Genomic DNA, 17,972 nt, shown 5'->3' with positions numbered 1-17,972 from the left:
ATTAAAGGCACTTGCTTGCAAACTCTGATGGCCCAGGTTCTATTCCTCAGTACTGATGTAAAGCCAGATGCACAAAGTGGTGTTATGGATCTGGAGTTTGCAGCGGCAAGAGGCCCTGTCACATGCCTTCCCTCTCTCATTCTCTCTCTCTACCTGGAAATAAATAAATAAAAGATAGATTTAAGGGCTGGAGAGATGGCTTAACAATTAAGGCACTTGCCTGCAAAGCCAAAAGACCTTGGTTCGATTCCCCAGTACCCACGTAAGCCAGGTGCACAAGGTGGCACATGCATCTGGAGTTCATTTGCAGTGGCTAGAGGCCCTGGTGCACCCATTCTCTCCCCCCCTTCCTCTCAAATAAATAAATAAATAAAATATATTTTACAAAATTGGTTAAAAACAAAACAAGGCTGGAGGGATGGCTTAGTGGTTAAGGCGTTTGCCTGCAAAGCCAAAGAACCCAGGTTCGATTCCCCAGGACCCACGTTAGCCAGATGCACAAGGTCACGCACATGTCTGGAGTTCCTTTGCATTGGCTGGAGGCCCTGGCACGCCCATTCTCTCTCTCTCTCTGTTTCTCTCTCTCCCTCCCTCCCTCCCTCTTTCTCTGTCAAATAAATAAATAAAATAAAATATATATTAAAAAAAACAGCAGAAAGCCTTAGAGTAAAACAGTAAAAAATGGTAACCTGACGTGGTGGCACACACCTTTAATCTCAGTACTCAGAAGGCAGAGCTCGAGGCCATCCTTGAGAATACCTAGTGAATTCCAGGTCCGCTGCGCTAGAGTGAGACCCTACCTGGGGGGAGGGGAGTGGAGCTGGTATGGAGAGAAAATGAAAATATGCCTTAGGGTAAGGTCTCCCTCCTTAGATGCTCTTAGGAGACCATCTAGTGGGAGTCTGCATTAAAGTGAGGTTCCGAAAGAGTTAGGGGTTTAATCTCAGGTCACACAGCACAGCCCCTTTCTAAGGCCCCAGCTGTCGCCCTGAGGTCTCTGGGGGTCTCACAGGGCCTGAATGGGGAGGCCTTAACCCCGGGATTGCCTAGCCCTGGAGGGTAGGACAAGGGTGTTGGCAGGATTGAAGAGCTTGCTCTCCAGGAGACTGAGCCTGGCCTCTTTCCACACACCCCTGACTCGAGCTCTGGGCCTCTCTGTACTAGTGATATTGACTTTGATTAGTCATTAAAAAGAGAAAGGGAGAAAAAAAAAAATAGCCCTCCAGGCAGACAGGAGAGCCAGCTCAACTGTGATGAATCAACCCCTCCTGCTGGCCTGCCGCCATCCCCCAGTCTCTGCGCCTTTCGCAGCAATCAGACTAGCTTCTTGGAGGGATGGTGTCCTGGAATCCTGAAATCTGTGGTGGGAAGACCCCCTGAGTTGACCCCCATATCCCTTAGGGACAGTTTCTGGCTTTCTGCCCACAGTAGCTTGGGTGGGGTCCTCTCCTCTGTCCTTATGCTGGGGGTCAGCCCTTCAACTTCTGGAGGCCACGGCAGGTTCTAACAGCCGGAGTGACCAGATTCCTCCCTGGAAGTGGAATTTTTTTGCTTTTGTTTTTCGAGGTAGGGTCTCGCTGTAGCCCAGGCTGACCTGGGATTAACTATGTAGTCCCCGGGTGGCCTTGAACTCACGGCAATCCTCCTACCTCTGCCTCTGGAGTGCTGGGATTAAAGGCGTGCGCCACCACACCTGGCTTGGCAGGTGTTTTTTAAAAAAAAAAAAAAAAAAACATTTTATTGGGCCGTGGTGGCACACGTGATCACTGGGATCACTTCAGAAAACGCACAAAACAAACAAACAAAAAACCCACATTTCATTATTATTTATTTATTTATTTAAGAGAGGGAAAGAGGCAGAGAGACAGGCAGACAGACAGAGTATGTGTGCTCAAGGGCTTCCAGCCACTGCAAACGAACTCCAGACGCATGTGCCATCTTGTGCATCTGGCTTATGTGGGTCCTGGGGAATAGAACCTGAGTCCTTTGGCTTTGCAGGCAAGTGCCTTAACCGCTAAGCCATCTGTCCTGCCCTTGTATGATTTTTTTTTTTATTAAAAAAGTTGTTTTTGTTTGTTTTGTTTTTTGAGACAAAGGTTTTGCTGTGAAGCTCAGGCTGTCAAACTTTTAACTGTTCTCTTGCTCTGCCTCCCAAATGGTGGGATTACAGGTGTGAGCCACCATGCCCTAGTGAGAGGGCGGGTTTGTATTAAGGTTCTAGAGAGGGAGCCCCAGGCCTTGTGCCTGCCACATAAACATGGTACCACTGAGCCATGCCTCCAGCCCCTCACTGGGGGATTCTAGGCAGGAGCTCCACCACTGAGCCATGCCCCCAGCCCCTCACTGGGGATTCTAGGCAGGAGCTCTACCACTGAGCCACGCCCCCAGCCCCTCACTGGGGGATTCTAGACAGGAGCTCTACCACTGAGCCACGCCCCCAGCCCCTCACTGGGGGATTCTAGGCAGGAGCTCCACCACTGAGCCATGCCCCCAGCCCCTCACTGGGGATTCTAGGCAGGAGCTCTACCACTGAGCCACGCCCTAGCTGCTTAGTGATGATTTCTAGACAAACAAGAATTTTCCAGGTTTTGGTTTTTTTATGAGATATCTAAAGAGTTGAACATGGATCCTGAGGCTTTGCAGGCAAGCATCTTAACTGCAAAGCTATCTCTCCAGCCCTATAGGTGGATATTTTGTTGTTGTTATTGTTTGTTTGTTTTGAGGTCGTGTTTCTCTCTGGCCCAGGCTGACCTGGAATTCACTGTGTAGTCTCAGGGTGGCCTCAACGCATGGGGATCCTCCTGCCTCTGCTGGAATTAAAGACGTGCACTACTACTCCCAGCCTCCTGTGCATGGTTGTTTTTTTTGTTTTTTGTTTTTTTGAGGTAGGGTCTCACACTAGCCCAGGCTGACCTGTAATTCACTATGTAGTCTTAGGGTGGACTCGAACTCATGGCGGTCCTCCTACCTCTACCTCCCGAGTGCTGGGATGGAAGGCGTGCGCCACCACGCCCGGCCTATACATGGACTTTTAAGAATATTATTGATTTATTTGACAGAGAGAAAATGAGAGTCTATGGGCATTTCAGGGCACCTTGCCACATGCACCACTTGGTGCCTCTGGCATTACATGGGTACTGGGGAATTGAACCCAGGCTGGAAGGCTTTTCAGACAAGTGCCTATAAGTGCTGAGTTATCTCCACAGTTCCCCGTGGTTTTTATTTATTTATTCATTTATTTTTGTTGTTGTTTTGTTTTTTGAGGTAGGGTTTCCCTCTAGCCCAGGCAGACCTGGAATTTATTATGTAGTCTCAAGGTGGCCTTGAACTCACAGCCATCCTTCTATCTCTGCCTCCTGGCTCACATGGATTTAAAAAAAAATTTTTTTTTGTTCATTTATTTATTTATTTATTTGAAAGTGACAGAGAAAGAGGTAGAGAGAGAGAGAATGGGCGCGCCATGGCCTCCTGCCACTGTAAACCAACTCCAGATGCGTGCGCTCCCTTGTGCATCTGGCTAACGTGGGTCCTGGGGAATCGAGCCTCGAACCGGGGTCCTTAGGCCTCACAGGCAAGCGCCTAACCACTAAGCCATCTCTCCAGCCCTCACATGGATTTTTTTAAATTGCACCAATGTGTTCTAGAAATGGACCAGGGTTGAGAACTGGGGATTAAGGAACAAAATCCACCAGAAGAAATTGGACATCAGCAGGATGTGTGAAAGAGAGGAAGAGCATCAGGTGTGGTAGCTTGCACCTGTAATCCCAGCTGTTGTGTGGCTGAGGCAGGAGGATAGCCCTGAATTCAAGGTGGGCTACAGGGTGAGTTCCAGATCAGCCTGGGCTAGAGTGAGATCCTGCCTTGAAAGAACAACAACAAAAAAGTGAGGCAAACACTTGGTATTTGTTTACGGTGGTGAGAGACCCTGCTGCATACACATGCGCACACACCATACCCACCCACCCACCTATCCCCCCCACAGGCAAGTAATATTTGTTTATTTTTAATCTAATTTTTTCTTCATTTATTTGAGAGAGAGGGAGAATGGATCCACCAGGGCCTCTAGCCTCGGCAAAGGAACTCCTGATACGTATGCCCCCTTGTGCCTCGGGCTTATGTGGGTCCTGGGGAATTGAACCTGGGTTCTTTTTTTTTTTTTTTTTTTTTTTTGAATTTATTTATTTGCAAGCAAAGAGAGAAGAGAGACACAGACACCAAGAGAAAGGGCACACCAGGGCCTGTAGGCACTGCAAACAAACTTCAGATGCATGCGCCCCCTTGTGCCTCTGGCTTACGTGGGTCCTGGGGAATCGAATCTGGGTCCTTTGGCTTCATAGGCAAACACCTTAACTGCTAAGCCATCTCTCCAGACCCGCACCTGGGTTCTTTGGCTTTGCAGGGAAGTGCCTTAACCACAAAGCCATTTCCCCAGCCTAAATTTTATTTATTTTTAAAACATTTTGTTTATCAGATACAGAGAGAAAGAGGCAGACTAAAAGAGAGAATGGGCGCACCAGGGCCTCTAGCCGCTGCAGACAGGCTCCAGATGTACGACTTTGTGCATGTGGTTCTGCATGGATCCTTGGAAATCAAACCTTTGGTCCTTAGGCTTTGCAGGCAAGCACCTCAACTGCTGAGCCATCTCTCTAGTCCCTTAAAATATTTTTTTTTATTTATTTGAGACAGAGAGAGTGAGTATGGCTGTACCGCAGCTTCCTGCAGCTGCAAATGAACTCCTGATGCATGTGCCACTCTGTACATCTGGCTTTATGTGGGAACTGGGGGATTGAACCCAGGCTACCAGGCATTGCAAGCAAGCACCCTTAACTACTGAGTAATCGCTCTGGCCCCACACTTTTTTTTCTCAGTAGGGTCTCCCTGTATCCCAGGCTGACCTGAGATTCACTATATAGCCTTAGGCTGGCCTTGAACTCACAGCAATCCTACTCAGCCTCCCTTTTAAGGTGTGTGCCTGCAAAGCCATAGGACCTAGGTTCGATTCCCTAGGACCCATGTAAGCCAGATGCACAAGGTGACGCAAGCGTCTGGAGTTCGTTTGTAGTGCCTGGAGGCCCTGGTGTGCCCATTCTCTCTTTCGCTCTCTCAAATAAAATAAATAAAAATAAAATATTTTTTTAAAAAACAGATTAGGAGGATTGATGTGAATTTGAGGCCACCCTGAGACTATATAGTGAACTCCAGGTTAGCCTGGGCTAGAGCAAGACCCTACCTCAAAAAAAAAAAAAAAAAAAAAGATTAACTGTCATACTCAGGCTGACCTAGAACTCACAAACTGCCTGCCTTGGCCTCTGAAATGCCACGATGACGACAGACATGTCTCACCATGTACGTGCCTTTTGCTAGAAAGCCAGCCTGAAAATTCCTGTTCCTCCTTTACCAGCCTCCCCATCCTTCTCTGGGTAGCCGAGCGCAGGCACGGCACAAACCCCCACCCCACTCCACCTCAGCACCTGGTTAGCTGCCCAGAAGGGGGAACAAGGGATTCTCCGGGCTGTGCTGTGCCTCAGTTTCCTCAGGAAGTGTTCTCGTGACTCAGCTTCCAGGCCCCGCCTAGTCTCTAAGTGTGACAGTGGCTCCCAGCTGCTCCTTGTCTCTGGGTGGGCTTGGCGGAGGAGAGGCAGCCTCCTGGAGGAGGTCATCGCCACTCTGGGGAGAAGGAGGGGAGTGTTATTTTAGCTCCTGGTGGAGGAGGTGTGAGCTGTAGATGAGAGGAGCCCCTCTGAGCTGCCTCCAGAAAAGCTCTCAGACAGCCCCTCTTTTTCTTTTATTATTTATTTGCAGGTGCATGTGTATGTGTATATGTATGTACGTATGCATGCATGTATGCGTGGCCGTGACAGAGTCTCTTGCCATTGCAAACGAATACCAGACTCATGCTCCGATTTTCTTTCTTTCTTGTTTTCTTTTCTTTTCTTTTTTTTTTTTTTTTTTTGAGGTAGGGTCGCACTCTAGCCCAGGCTGACCTGGAATTCACTATGCAGTCTCAGGGTGGCCTCCAGCTCTCCACAGTCCGTCTACCTCATGCCTCCAAAGTGCTGGGATTAAAGGCCTGTGCCACCACGCCCGGCTTCATTCTCGGATTTCTTTTCTTCTTCTTTTTTTTTTTTTGGTTTTTGGTTTTTGGTTTTTCAAGGTAGGGTTTCACTCTAGCCCAGGCTGACCTGGATTTCACTACGTGAATTCCTTGAACTCTGCCTCCTCACTGCTGGGATTAAAGGCTCAAGCCACCATGCCCAGCTCATTCTCTGCTTTAGAAAAAAAAATTTTTTTTGTGGGCTGGAGAGATGGCATAGTGGTTAGGACACTTGCCTGCGAAGACTAAGGATCCATGTTTCGACTCTCCAGGTCCTACGTAAGCCAGATGCACAAGGTTACGTAAGTGCAAGGTTGCACGTGTACACAGGGTATCATATGCATCCGGAGTTAGATTACAGTGGCTGGAAGCCCTGGTACGCCCATTCTCTCTCTCTGTCTCTCTCCCTCTGTCTTACATTAAAAAAGGCCAGTCCATTGGGCTTGTCTAAAAAGTTTATTATTTATTTATTTGCAAGCAGAGAGAGAGAGAAGACAGAGACAGAATGGGTGCACCAGGGCCTGTAGCCACTGCAAACGAACTCCAGATGCATGTGCCACCTTGTGCATTGGGCTTACATGGGTCCTGGGGAATCAAACCTGGGTCCTTTGGCTTCACAGGCAAATGCCTTAGCCGCTAAGCCATTCTCTCAAGCCCTTATTTATTTATTTGAGAAAGAATGGCCGCACCAGGGCCTCCAGCCATTGCAAAGGAACTCTGCACGCACCACCACGTGGGTACTGGGGAGTTGAACCTGGGTCCTTAGGCTTCACAGGCAAGCACCTTAACCACTAAGCCATCTCTCAAGTCCTCATTCTGCACTTTTTGTGTCTGGCTTTTTTTTTTTTTTTTTTGGTTTTTAGAGGTAGGGTCTCGCTCTAGTCCCGGCTGACCTGGAACTCACTGTGTAGTCTCAGGGTGGCCTCGAACTCACGGGGATCCACCTACCTCTGCCTCCCAAGTGCTGGGATTAAAGGTGTGTGCCACCACGCCTGGCCTGTGTCCGGCTTTATATGGGTGCTCGCAATCTAACCATAGGCCATCAGCCTTTGCAAGCAAGCAACTGTAACCATTGAGCCATCTCCTATACCCTGCAGCCCGCCCTGCATGCTCTCAGTAGTCTCACTGGCTGGGGACTGGGGCCTAGGACTGAGTGTACTGTCCCATCTTTCTCAGCCAGATATCACTGTCTATCCTTCCCATCCCTCGCCCTCCAGTTCCTTCAGTTGAGGAAGCCGGAACGGTGGCTGCCACTGTTATAGGGTGCTGAGTTCCAAAGGTCCACCCTCCAGGTGACAGTTCCTACCCTGGATCACCCTTGGCTGTGGAGAGGGACGTTGGCCTAGCCAGCAGAGTGGGTTGACTCTGGCCAACTTCAGGTATGGGTGGACAGTAATAACCATGACCAGCATCCGTGAAGACAGGGGCGTAATTAGCCACTTGCCCATGATGAAATGGATTTTTGTACTGCTGCTCGTGGGGGCCAGGGATCACATCCGTGTTTGAGGCTTCACTTAAAGCAGGTCACCAGCCAGTGGCAGCCCATGCTCTGTCCCTCACACCTGTGAGGGCTTGAAGGGAGGACTATGAAGTCAAGACTGACAAAGGGTCCGGGCGTGGTGGCACATGTCTTTAGTCCCAGTTCTTGGGAGGCAGAGGTAGGAGGATCACTATGAGTTCAAGGCCAGCCTGGAATTACAAAGTGAGTGCCATGTCAGCCTGGCCTAGAGTGAGACCCTCCCTCTGATGGGGTTGAGGGGGGACTGAAGAGGGAATCTGGGCCTAGGCAAATGACCTGAAATCCCAGCACTTGGAAACCAAGGCTGGAGGACCAGGAGTTTAAGGCCAGCCTGTGCTAGAGAACAAGAGTGTCTCAGCAGTGGAAAGGGTCTGAGGAAATGGCTTAGTCCCTAAAATGCTTGCCATGCAAGCCTACGTTTGGATCCCTAGCACCGTTGTAAAAAGCAGGTGGCAACCCTGCATGGTGGCACACACCTTTAACCCCAGCACTTGGTAAGCAGAGGTAGGAGGATTGCTGTGAGTTCGAGGCTAGCCTGGGACTACAGAGTGAGTTTCAGGTCAGCCTGGACTACAGTGAGACCCTACCTTAAAAAAAAAAAAAACGGGCTGGAGAGATGGCTTAGCAGTTAAGGCGCACTTGCCTGCGAAGCCTAAGGACCCAGGTTCGATTCTCCAGGTCCCAGGTAAGCCAGATGCACATAGCGGCACATGCATTTGGAGTTCGTTTGCAGTGGTTAGAGGCCCTGGCATACTCATTCGTTCTCCTCTCTCTCTCTGTCTCGAATAAATAAATAAAATATTTTTTTAAAAAAGCAGGTGGCATGCACCTATAATCCCGGCACTAGGGAGGCAGAGACAGGAAAATACATGGGAGTTGCTGGCCAGCTGGTCTAGCCAAATTGGTGAGCTCCCAATTAGTGAGAGACCCTGCCTCAGAAAATAAGAGTAAGGTGGAGAAATTACCCACTGTGGACCCCTCCAAGCCCAGGCTGACCTGGAATTCACTCTGTAGTCTCAGGGTGGCCTCGAACTCACAGTGATCATCCTACTTCTGCCTCTCGAGTGCTGGGATTAAAGAAAGGTATGCACCATCATGTCCAGCTACCCTCCTGGTTTTTTATTTAAATGTTTATTTATTTGTTAAGAGAGAGAGAAAGGGCGGGTATGCCAGTGCCTCCTGCTATTAATAAACTCCAGACACATTCACTACTTTGTGCATCTGGCTTTATGTGTGGACTGGGGAATCGAACCCAAGCTGTCAAACTTTGTAAGCAAGTGTTTTTAACTGCTGAGTTTTCTCTCTACTCCTACCCCTCCTGTTTTACAGGAAAGGCAGCTTTATTTCTTTCCTTTGATTTATTTGAGAGAGAGAGAAAATGAATGAATGGGCATGCCAGGGCCTCCAGCCTCTGCAAATGGAACTCCAGATGCATGCTCCACCTTGTGCGTCTGGTTTATATGGGTACTGGGGAATTGAGCCTGGGTCCTTAGACTTTTCAGGCAAGTGCCTTAACTGCTAAGCCTTCTCTCCAGCCTTTCCTTTCCTTTTCTTATGTTCTGTAATGAAATCTTTCTAAACTTCAAAACACAAAAGGTGGAGTGAAATTAAGGGAAACATCTTATGTCAACCCCTGATTGCCACTCATTTGTGAACATCACATGCACATATGTGTACACACACACACACACACACACACACACACACACAAGTACCCAGACACCCCTCCCCCAACAAAAAAGAACAAAAGCCGGGCATGGTGGCACACACCTTTAATTCCAGCACCTGGGAGGCAGAGGTAGGAGGATCGCCATGAGTTCAAAGCCACCCTGAGACTCCATAGTGCATTCCAGGGCAGCCTGGGCTAGAGAGCGACCCTACCTTGAAAAAAAAAAAAAAAAAAAAGAGAGAGAACAAAGACGTGGAGTCTGGAGAGTGGGAGCCCTGGCTTTTAGTGACCTAGAGGGGCCAGAGGCCCAGCAGATTCACAGACAAACCATTTCATGGGCTGGCTTTTCAGTCTTGGTGGAAACCAAGGCCCAAGGTTTGCTTGCCTCCCCGCTGCCGGAAGAGGACAAATCCCCATTCCCCACCTGACACGCAGATGCTCAGGACATAGCCAGATCAGTCCTCGCCCTTGGTAGACTGCTACAGAGGGTCACTATGTATGCCTACGTGTGTACAGACGCACCTGCTCTTGGGGTTCGGGGTTCCCTACGACCCAGGGTTCCCACGCAATTCCACTCACATGTATGTAACCCTGTGCAGGCCAAGGACAGCGACGATGACGATGATGTCACTGTCACCGTGGACCGAGACCGCTTCATGGATGAGTTCTTTGAGCAGGTGGGGAGCCAGTTTATATCATCTCTCTCTTCCCCCCATCCCCTGTGAGCTGGCCCAGGGCCCTCACACACCTGCGCCTTGCTCAGCCCCAAGGCGGCTCCCATGAGAATAGCGGGTGGATATAGCTTGGCACTCAGTGAAGCAAAGCGTGGCACTGGAACTTTCCACAGCTTGGCTGCCTTCTCCCCAGTGCCGGTCCATTCTCTCCTTGCTTCTCCTCCCCACCGACTCTGGTGTCGTGTCCGCCCCTTCCTCCCCAGGTGGAGGAGATCCGTGGCTTCATTGACAAGATCGCCGAGAACGTGGAGGAGGTGAAACGGAAACACAGTGCCATCCTGGCCTCCCCCAACCCTGATGAGAGTGAGTGAAAGCTGGTGCCAGGAAGCTTTCCTGAGCCCCAGCACCTGGCCTTAGGCTGGTCAGGGTTGCAGAGGGCTCCGTGTAGTGTCCCAGGCCTGGAGTTGAGAGATCAGTGGCCCACTGTTAGCAGCTGGACTTGTGACTTTTTTAAAAAACCCTATTTATTTATTAGAGACAGAGAGAAGGAGAGAGTGTGTGAGAATGGGCGCGCCAGGACCTCTAGCCACTGCAAATGAACCTCAGACACTTGTACCACCATGTGCATCTGGCTTACATGGGACCTGAAGAGTTGAACCTGGGTCTTTAGGCTTCATAGGCAAGCGCCTTAATCACTAAGCCATTTCTCCAGCCTGGACTTTGATTTCTTTTTGTTGTTGTTGTTGTTTTGTTTTTGTTTTTCAAAGTAGGGTTTCACTCTAGTCCAGGGTGGCCTCGAACTTCACAGTGATCCACCTACCTCTGCCTCCTGAGTGCTGGGATTACAGGCATGTGCCACCACACCCAGCTGGACTTTGATCTTTTGCAAAGACTTGGGGTTGCCATTACTGAAATTTCAGTGCTTGGGAGGTAGAGGGAGGAAGATTGAGAGTTCAAGGTCATTCTTAGCTACATAGCTAGTTCAAGACCAGCCTGGGCTACATGAGACACTGTCTCAAAAAAAAAAATAATATTAATAATGGAGGGTTGGAGAGATGGCTTAGTGGTTAAGGCATTTCCCTGCAAAGCCTAAGGACCCAGGTTTGATTTCCCGGTACCCCCATAAACCAGATGCAACGTGGTGCATGCATCTGGAGTTTGTTTGCAGTGGCTAGAGGCCCTAGTGTGCCCATTCTCTCCCCCCCTCCCTCCCTCCCTCTCTCTCTCTCTCTCTCTCTCACTCTCTCTCTCTTTCTCTCTCCCTCAAATAAATAACTAAGTAAATAATATTTTTAAAAAATGGACTGGAAGCCAGGCATGGTGGCACACGCCTTTAATCCCAGCACTTGGGAGGCAGAGATAGGAGGATCACTGTGAGTTCCAGGTTATCCCCTGAGACTACATAGTGAATTCCAGGTCAGCTTAGGCTAAAGGGAAACTCTACCTCGGGCAGGGGTGGGCAGGGAAGGACTGGAGACATGGCTTAGTGGTTAAGGTGCTTGCCTGCCAAGCCAATGAACCCAAGTTCAGTTCCCCATTACCCACGTAAGCCAGCTGTACAAGGTAACACATGCATCTAGAGTTTGTTTTCAGTGGCCCTGGTGTGCCCATTCACACTTTATCTATCTATCTATCTATCTATCTATCTATCTATCTATCTATCTGCCTCTTTGTCTCTCTCAAAAAAATAAGTAAGATGTTAAAAAAGAAAAAAGCCAGGCACAGTGACACATGCCTTTAATTCTAGCACTCAGGAAGCAGAGGCAGGAGGATCACAGTTTGAGGCCACCCTGAGACTACATAGTAAATTCTGGGTTAGCCTAAGCTACAGTGAGACCCTACCTCAAAAAAAAAAAAAAAAAAAAAAAAGGAAAAAAGCTGGGGATATGGTTCAGTTGGTAGAGTACCTGTGCATACTTTCTGCATACAGAAAGTTCTACCCCCAGCATTGCATAAACCAGAGTGGTTATGCACACGTGTAATCCCAGGGCTTGGGAGGTGGATGCAGGCGGATCAGGAGTTCAAGGTCATCCTCAGCTATGGAGTGAATTAGAAACTAGCATGGCTACGTGAGACCCTCTCTCAAAAAAATAAATGTCAGAGCCGGGCGTGGTGGCGCGCGCCTTTAGTCCCAGGACTCAGGAGGCAGAGGTAGGAGGATCGCTTTGAGTTCGAGGCCACCCTGGGACTACATAGTGAATTCCAGGTCAGCCTGAGCTACAGTGAGACCCTGCCATGAGAAACCAAAATAATAACCATAATAAATAAAAATGTCAGGCGTTGGCTCGTTGGATGAAGCACTTACCACGTGAGCATTGAGTACCTTGGATTCCCAGAAGTCACGTAGAGTCACAACTTGTGGAGGTCAGTGATCTCCACGTGCCCATGGTGGGGTGTGGAAACAGGCGTCACAGGCCGGGTAGCCTGGACAGCACAGCCCGTGAATGGGGGAAGGTGAGACCAGCACCCTAGGCGCTCCGTGACCTGGGCCTGTAACTCACGCACCTGAACACACACAAAAGATGAGCCATTTTCTAAGGATCTCTGGGAATGGCTGCTGGCCGGGGCTCTGGGAAGGAGAGACGGGGAGGATGGAGGGAGCCGCGCCCATCCCGGCCCCTCCCCTTCTCGCCTCCCTGGGGAGCAGATGGCAGCTCCTGAGGCAGCCGCGCTGTGGGAGGGCAAGCCGGCCGAGCAGTCTGAGTTTCCTGCGGGAGCTGGCAACCCTGGCACCCGGCCACGTGGTAGCCCAGAGCCAGGCATTCTCCTGGCTCCAGGAAGTCACCTCTTCCACCCTGCACACAGAGAGGCTGCCTGTTTCTGGATTTCACACACTGACTACAGGTGGGTCCGCAGACCTGACCTGCGCATTCCTGTTGTGAGTGCACTTGCCCGAGATGGGGCTCAGCTGCGCGCCCAGGCGGGGGAGGGACCCAGGCGGGCCAGCCTGTTTGCCATAGGTGTCACTCTTTGCGGCTGGCACACGTCCTGTCATTCATTCCATCTCTGCTGGCTGTGAGGAAGGTCAAGGGCAGGCCCAGACCCAAAAGTCTAGGTCCCTTCCACTGCCAGTCCCGAATAAGGTTCACCTCAGTCCCGTGTGTGTGTGTGTGTGTGTGTGTGTGTGTGTGTGTGTGTGTGTAGTTCTTTTTTTTTAAATTTTTTATTTATTTATTTGAGAGCGACAGACACAGGGAGAAAGACAGATAGAGGGAGAGAGAGAGAATGGGCGCACCAGGGCTTCCAGCCTCTGCAAACGAACTCCAGACGTGTGCGCCCCCTTGTGCATCTGGCTAACGTGGGACCTGGAGAACTGAGCCTCGAACCGGGGTCCTTAGGCTTCACAGGCAAGCCCTTAACTGCTAAGCCATCTCTCCAGCCCTTTTTAATTTTTTAAATTTTTTTTTTATTTTTTGAGGTAGGGTCTTGCTGTAGCTCAGGCTGACCTGGAATTCACTATGTAGTCTCAGGGTGGCCTTGAACTCATGGTGATCCTCCTACCTCTGCCTCCCGAGTGCTGGAATCATAGGCGTGTGCCACCATGCTGGGTGGGCTCTTTTTTAAGGTAGGATCTCACTCTAGCCCAGGCTGACCTGGAATTCACCATGTAGTCTTAGGGTGTCCTTGAACTCAAAGTGATCGTTCTACCTCTGCCTCCTGAGTGCTGCAATTAAAGGTGTGCACCACCACACACCCAGCCTATTTTTATATATATATATATACACACATATATATATATATTTTTTTTTTTCAATTTATTTGTTAGAGGGAAAGGAAGAGAGAGAAAAGAGAATGAATGAGCATGCCAGGGCCTTCAGCAGCTGCAGACGAACTCCAGATGCATATTTCACTTTGCGCACCTGGCTTACTTACGTCCTCGGGAATTGAACCTGGGTCCTTTGGCTTTGCAGCCAAGAGCCTTAACTGTGAAGCCATCTCTCCAGCCTCTCCCCCACTTTTTTTATTGTTTTGTTTTTTTGAGGTAGGGGCTCACTCTAGCCCAGGTTAACCTGGGATTCACTATGTAGTCTTAGGGTGGCCGAAAAATCATAGTGATATTCCTACCTCAATCTCCCAAGTGCTGGGATTAAAGGGGTGCGTCACCACGCCCAGCCAGCCTGTTTGTTTTTTGTGGCAGGGTCTCAATGTATCCCATGCTGACCTGGAACTTATTCATAGCTCAGGCTGGTCTTGAATTTATGGTGATCTTCCTGCCTCAGCCTCTGGAATGCTGGATTAAAGGAACACACCTCGCTGGTTGTTTTGTTTGTTTGTGTTTTGTAATTTATGCTTTTCCTTTAAATTAATTTTATTTGAAAGAGAAGGAAAGAGAAAGAGGCAGATAGAGAAGGAGAATTGAGAATGGGTGTACTAGAGCCTTCAGACACTGCAAACAAACTCCAGACACATCTTGGTGCATCTGGCTTACATTAGTGTTGAGAATCAAACCTGGGTCCTTTGGCTTTGCAGGCAAGCGCCTTAACCGCTAAGTATCCCTCCAGCCCTCTGGTTAAATTTTTATTATTTATTTATTTATTTTGGTTTTTCGAGGTAGGGTCTTACTCTAGCACAAGCTGACCTGGAATTTTACTCTGTATTCTCAGGGTGGCCTCGAGCTCACAGCGATCCTCCTTCCTCTGCCTCCTGAGTGCTGGGATTAAAGGCGTGTGCCACCACACCCGGCTCTTTTTTTATTTTATTATTATTATTATTTTTCAAGGTAGAGTCTCACTGTAGTCCAGGCTGACATGGAATTCACTGTGGAGTCCCAGGGTGGCCTCAAACTTGTGGCGATCCTCCTACCTCTGTGCCTCCCGAGTGCTAGGATTAAAGGTGTACACCCACACCCGGCTTCTGTTTTTATTTTTAAAATATTTTCTTTATTTGCAAGTGGAGCGGGAGGATGGATAAAAATGGGTGGGCTAGGGCCTCCAGATGCTGCAAATGAATCCCAGATGGATGAGCCACTTATGTGAATACTAGGGAATTGAACTTGTGTCCTTAGGTTTTACAGGCAAGCACCTTAACCACTGACCCATTTCTTCAAATGATGTCTTTTTTTTTTTTTTTTGTCACTGATAAGGGTTACTTACCAGAGGGAAAATGTTTCCTCCTCCCCCACCAACTGTTATGTCAATATATAATTCCTTTGGCTTTGCAGGCATGTGCCTCAACTGCTAAGCCATCTCTCCAGCCCCTGTTCTCTGAGTTTTAGATGGGTTTATACAGATGTCCTGTTTACCAGAGAATGCTTGAACCAAGGCCCATGTTACTAACCATGCTTCACAAGGCCCTGGGAAGGCGGGCTGGAACAAGTGGAATCTGAGGAGATGCCCCAGGACAGAGACAAGAAAGGCCACCTGGGCATGGGAAACCATGCAGTTATCCTATTTTACCCTTCTTCCCAGAGATTTGCCCATGGTGATAGCATTCATATATGTCTGTGTGCCCATGGGTATCTGGGTCACTCTGTTCCGTATGGGCAGCATACAAGGTTGTGATTATGGGATAAGAAAAAAGAAAAGCCTGGGCATTCTAGTGCATGCCTTTAATCCCAGCACTCGGGAGGCAGAGGTAGGAGGATCGCTGTGAGTTCAAGGCCACCCTGAGACTACATAGTGAATTCCAGGTCAGCCTGAGCTAGAGTGAGACCCAACCTCGAAAAAGAAAAACAAAAGAAAGAAAGAAACCAAGCTGAAGTGATAAAGAGATGGCTTAGCTGTTGAGGCATTTGTCTGCAAAGCTAAAGCACCCAGGTTTAATTCCCAGGACCTGTGTAGTCCAGATGTACAAGGTGCACGTGTCTGGAGTTTGTTTGCTGCAGCTAAAGGCCCTGGTACGCCCATCACTCTCTCTCCCTCTCTGTCATAAATAAAATAAATACTGCTTTAAAAATACTTATTTAAGCCAGGCGTGATGGTGCACGCCTTTGATCCCAGCACTCGGGAGGCAGAGATAGGAGGATCATCATGAGTTCGAGGTCATCCTGAAACTAGATAGTGAATTCTAGGTCAGCCTGGGCTAGAGTGAGACCCTACCTTGGAAAACTAAAAAAAAAAAAAAGTGGGGGGCACTGAGGAGGGGCCCTTTAACTGCTGCCATCTGTGTTAGACCCAGGACAGTGCAGCTGTTAGCTGCTCCCTCTCAGGTAGCCCCCGTCTGCCCCTGTCCACAGTTCTCCCTGTGTGGCCTACATAGTGAACTGTGCAGCCGTCACCAAGGGGAGGGGCTCCCCATCGGGGCTAGGAACAGGAGAAGCAAGCTAGCAGAGGCTGGGGGGCTTTCCTGGGCCAAGGCTGGCTCTGCCTCCTCAGGGGCTGCCATCCGGCAGGGCTATTTTGGGTCTGAGCAAAAAGAGACTGAGACGTCAGAGCAGCTGCTAACCAAGTTTTCCTTTGTTCGTGGGAGGGAGGCGCCCTCCTCCGCTGTGCAGAGCCCCCCCCCCACCATCCCGCCCCACTCACTTTCCAATTAGGAGGTGACCCCCTTGTAAGGCCTTCTTGATCATTATCCTTTCCCTCCCATCTCCTGGAGTCCAAGGAGCCTCAGGCTCGGTGGCAGCCTTAAGGTTAAGGGGTGGTCCTGGGGGCTCTGCTGCCAACAGCTGGGAGAGGACCAATCTAGGCACCCTCCTGGCCTCTGCCAGCCAGAGGTCATACCTTGAGGACCTAATTCTTTGAACCTGATTTATTTTTGTTTGTTTGTTTGTTTGTTTTTCGAGCTAGGGTCTCAGTCTAGTTCAGGCTGACCTGGAATTCACTGGTCTCAGGTTGGCCTTTATTTTTATTTTTTTGGCTTTTTGATTTTTCGAGGTAGGGTCTCACTCTAGCTCAGGCTGACCTGGAATTCACTATGAAGTCTCAGGGTGGCCTCGAACTCACGGTGATCCTCCTACCTCTGCCTCCCAAGTGCTGGGATTAAAGGTGTGTGCCACCACGCATGGTTTGGGACTTTTTAAATTTAAATTTAGTTTATCTATTTGAGAGAGTGAGAGAGAAAGGGGGGGGGGCAGAGAGAATATGAATGGGCACACCAGGGCCTCCAGCCACTGCAAACAAACTCCAGACACGTGCATCACCTTGTGCATCTGGCTTACATGGGTCCTGGGGAATTGAACCTGGGTTCTTTGTCTTTGCAGGCAAACTCCTTACTCTCTCAGCTTTATTTACTTATTTATTTTTATTTTTTGAGGCAATGAGAGAGAATGGTTGTGTCAGGGCCACTAGCCACTGCAAACAAATTCCAGACACATGCCTTCCACCCCCCCCACCCCCCCACAGGGTGCTTGTAGCTGGGGCTGGAGCCTCGGAGGCAGAGTAGCCAAAGGCTTGTGTCCTTGTCCATCCTTTCTTAGCCAGGTAGCTGGCTGCATTATCCACCGGGTAAGGCTCACTGAGAGCAGCCCCACCCTACCCGAAGTAAATGGTCCCCAGCACCAACTGCAGCCTCACCAGCCTTAAATTTAGCCCCATCTGTTATCTGCAGGGGGTGGGGAGGAGCCAACAGGCAAAGGAGGAAGGCGGCTTCTTGCAAGGCACAGTGAGGGGGTGAGGCTGCAGCTGGGTGGCCCTAGCCCAAAATTAGGAGATGTAGGCAGAGTCGTAGCCCCGGAAAGAGGGGAGACCTGGGACCCAGGATGTGTCGAGTCTCCTGTCCCTCAGCCCTGGTGCTGGAGGTGGAGTCTGGCACCAGGGAAACCAGGATGTCTACACCCTATTCCTTCTTTCTCCTACAGAGACGAAGGAGGAATTGGAGGATCTCATGTCCGACATTAAGAAGACTGCAAACAAAGTGCGCTCCAAGTTAAAGAGTGAGTCTGAGACCTGGGGCGATGTCTTGCGGTAAAGCATGTAGGCCTAAATTCAATCCCCAGAACTCACATAAAAAGCGGGTTGTGGCCAGGCGTGGTGACCCATGCCTTTGATCCCAGCACTCGGAGGCAGAGGTGGGATCACGGTGAGTTCGAGACTGCAGAGTGAATTCCAGGACAGCCCGGGCTAGAGTGAGACCCTACCT

General features: G+C 49.6%; 1 protein-coding gene across 3 annotated transcripts in view; it reads left to right on the top strand.

Moving 5' to 3' along the window:
• Stx1a (syntaxin 1A) overlaps positions 1 to 17,972 on the top strand; it is a 36,022-nt gene that overhangs the window by 8,165 nt on the left and 9,885 nt on the right. For all 3 annotated transcript variants that reach the window (XM_045143703.1, XM_045143704.1, XR_006635761.1), the window contains exons 2-4: positions 9,882 to 9,959; positions 10,220 to 10,319; positions 17,692 to 17,766. In XM_045143703.1, coding sequence (XP_044999638.1) covers positions 9,882 to 9,959; positions 10,220 to 10,319; positions 17,692 to 17,766 — 253 coding nt within the window. The remainder of the gene's footprint in view (positions 1 to 9,881; positions 9,960 to 10,219; positions 10,320 to 17,691; positions 17,767 to 17,972) is intronic.

Source organism: Jaculus jaculus, chromosome 2, assembly GCF_020740685.1.
Source record: "Jaculus jaculus isolate mJacJac1 chromosome 2, mJacJac1.mat.Y.cur, whole genome shotgun sequence".
In the NCBI taxonomy this organism is placed as follows: Eukaryota; Metazoa; Chordata; class Mammalia; order Rodentia; family Dipodidae; genus Jaculus; species Jaculus jaculus.
Note: the sequence above shows the minus strand (reverse complement) of the source record. Positions and strands in the feature narration are given on the sequence as shown.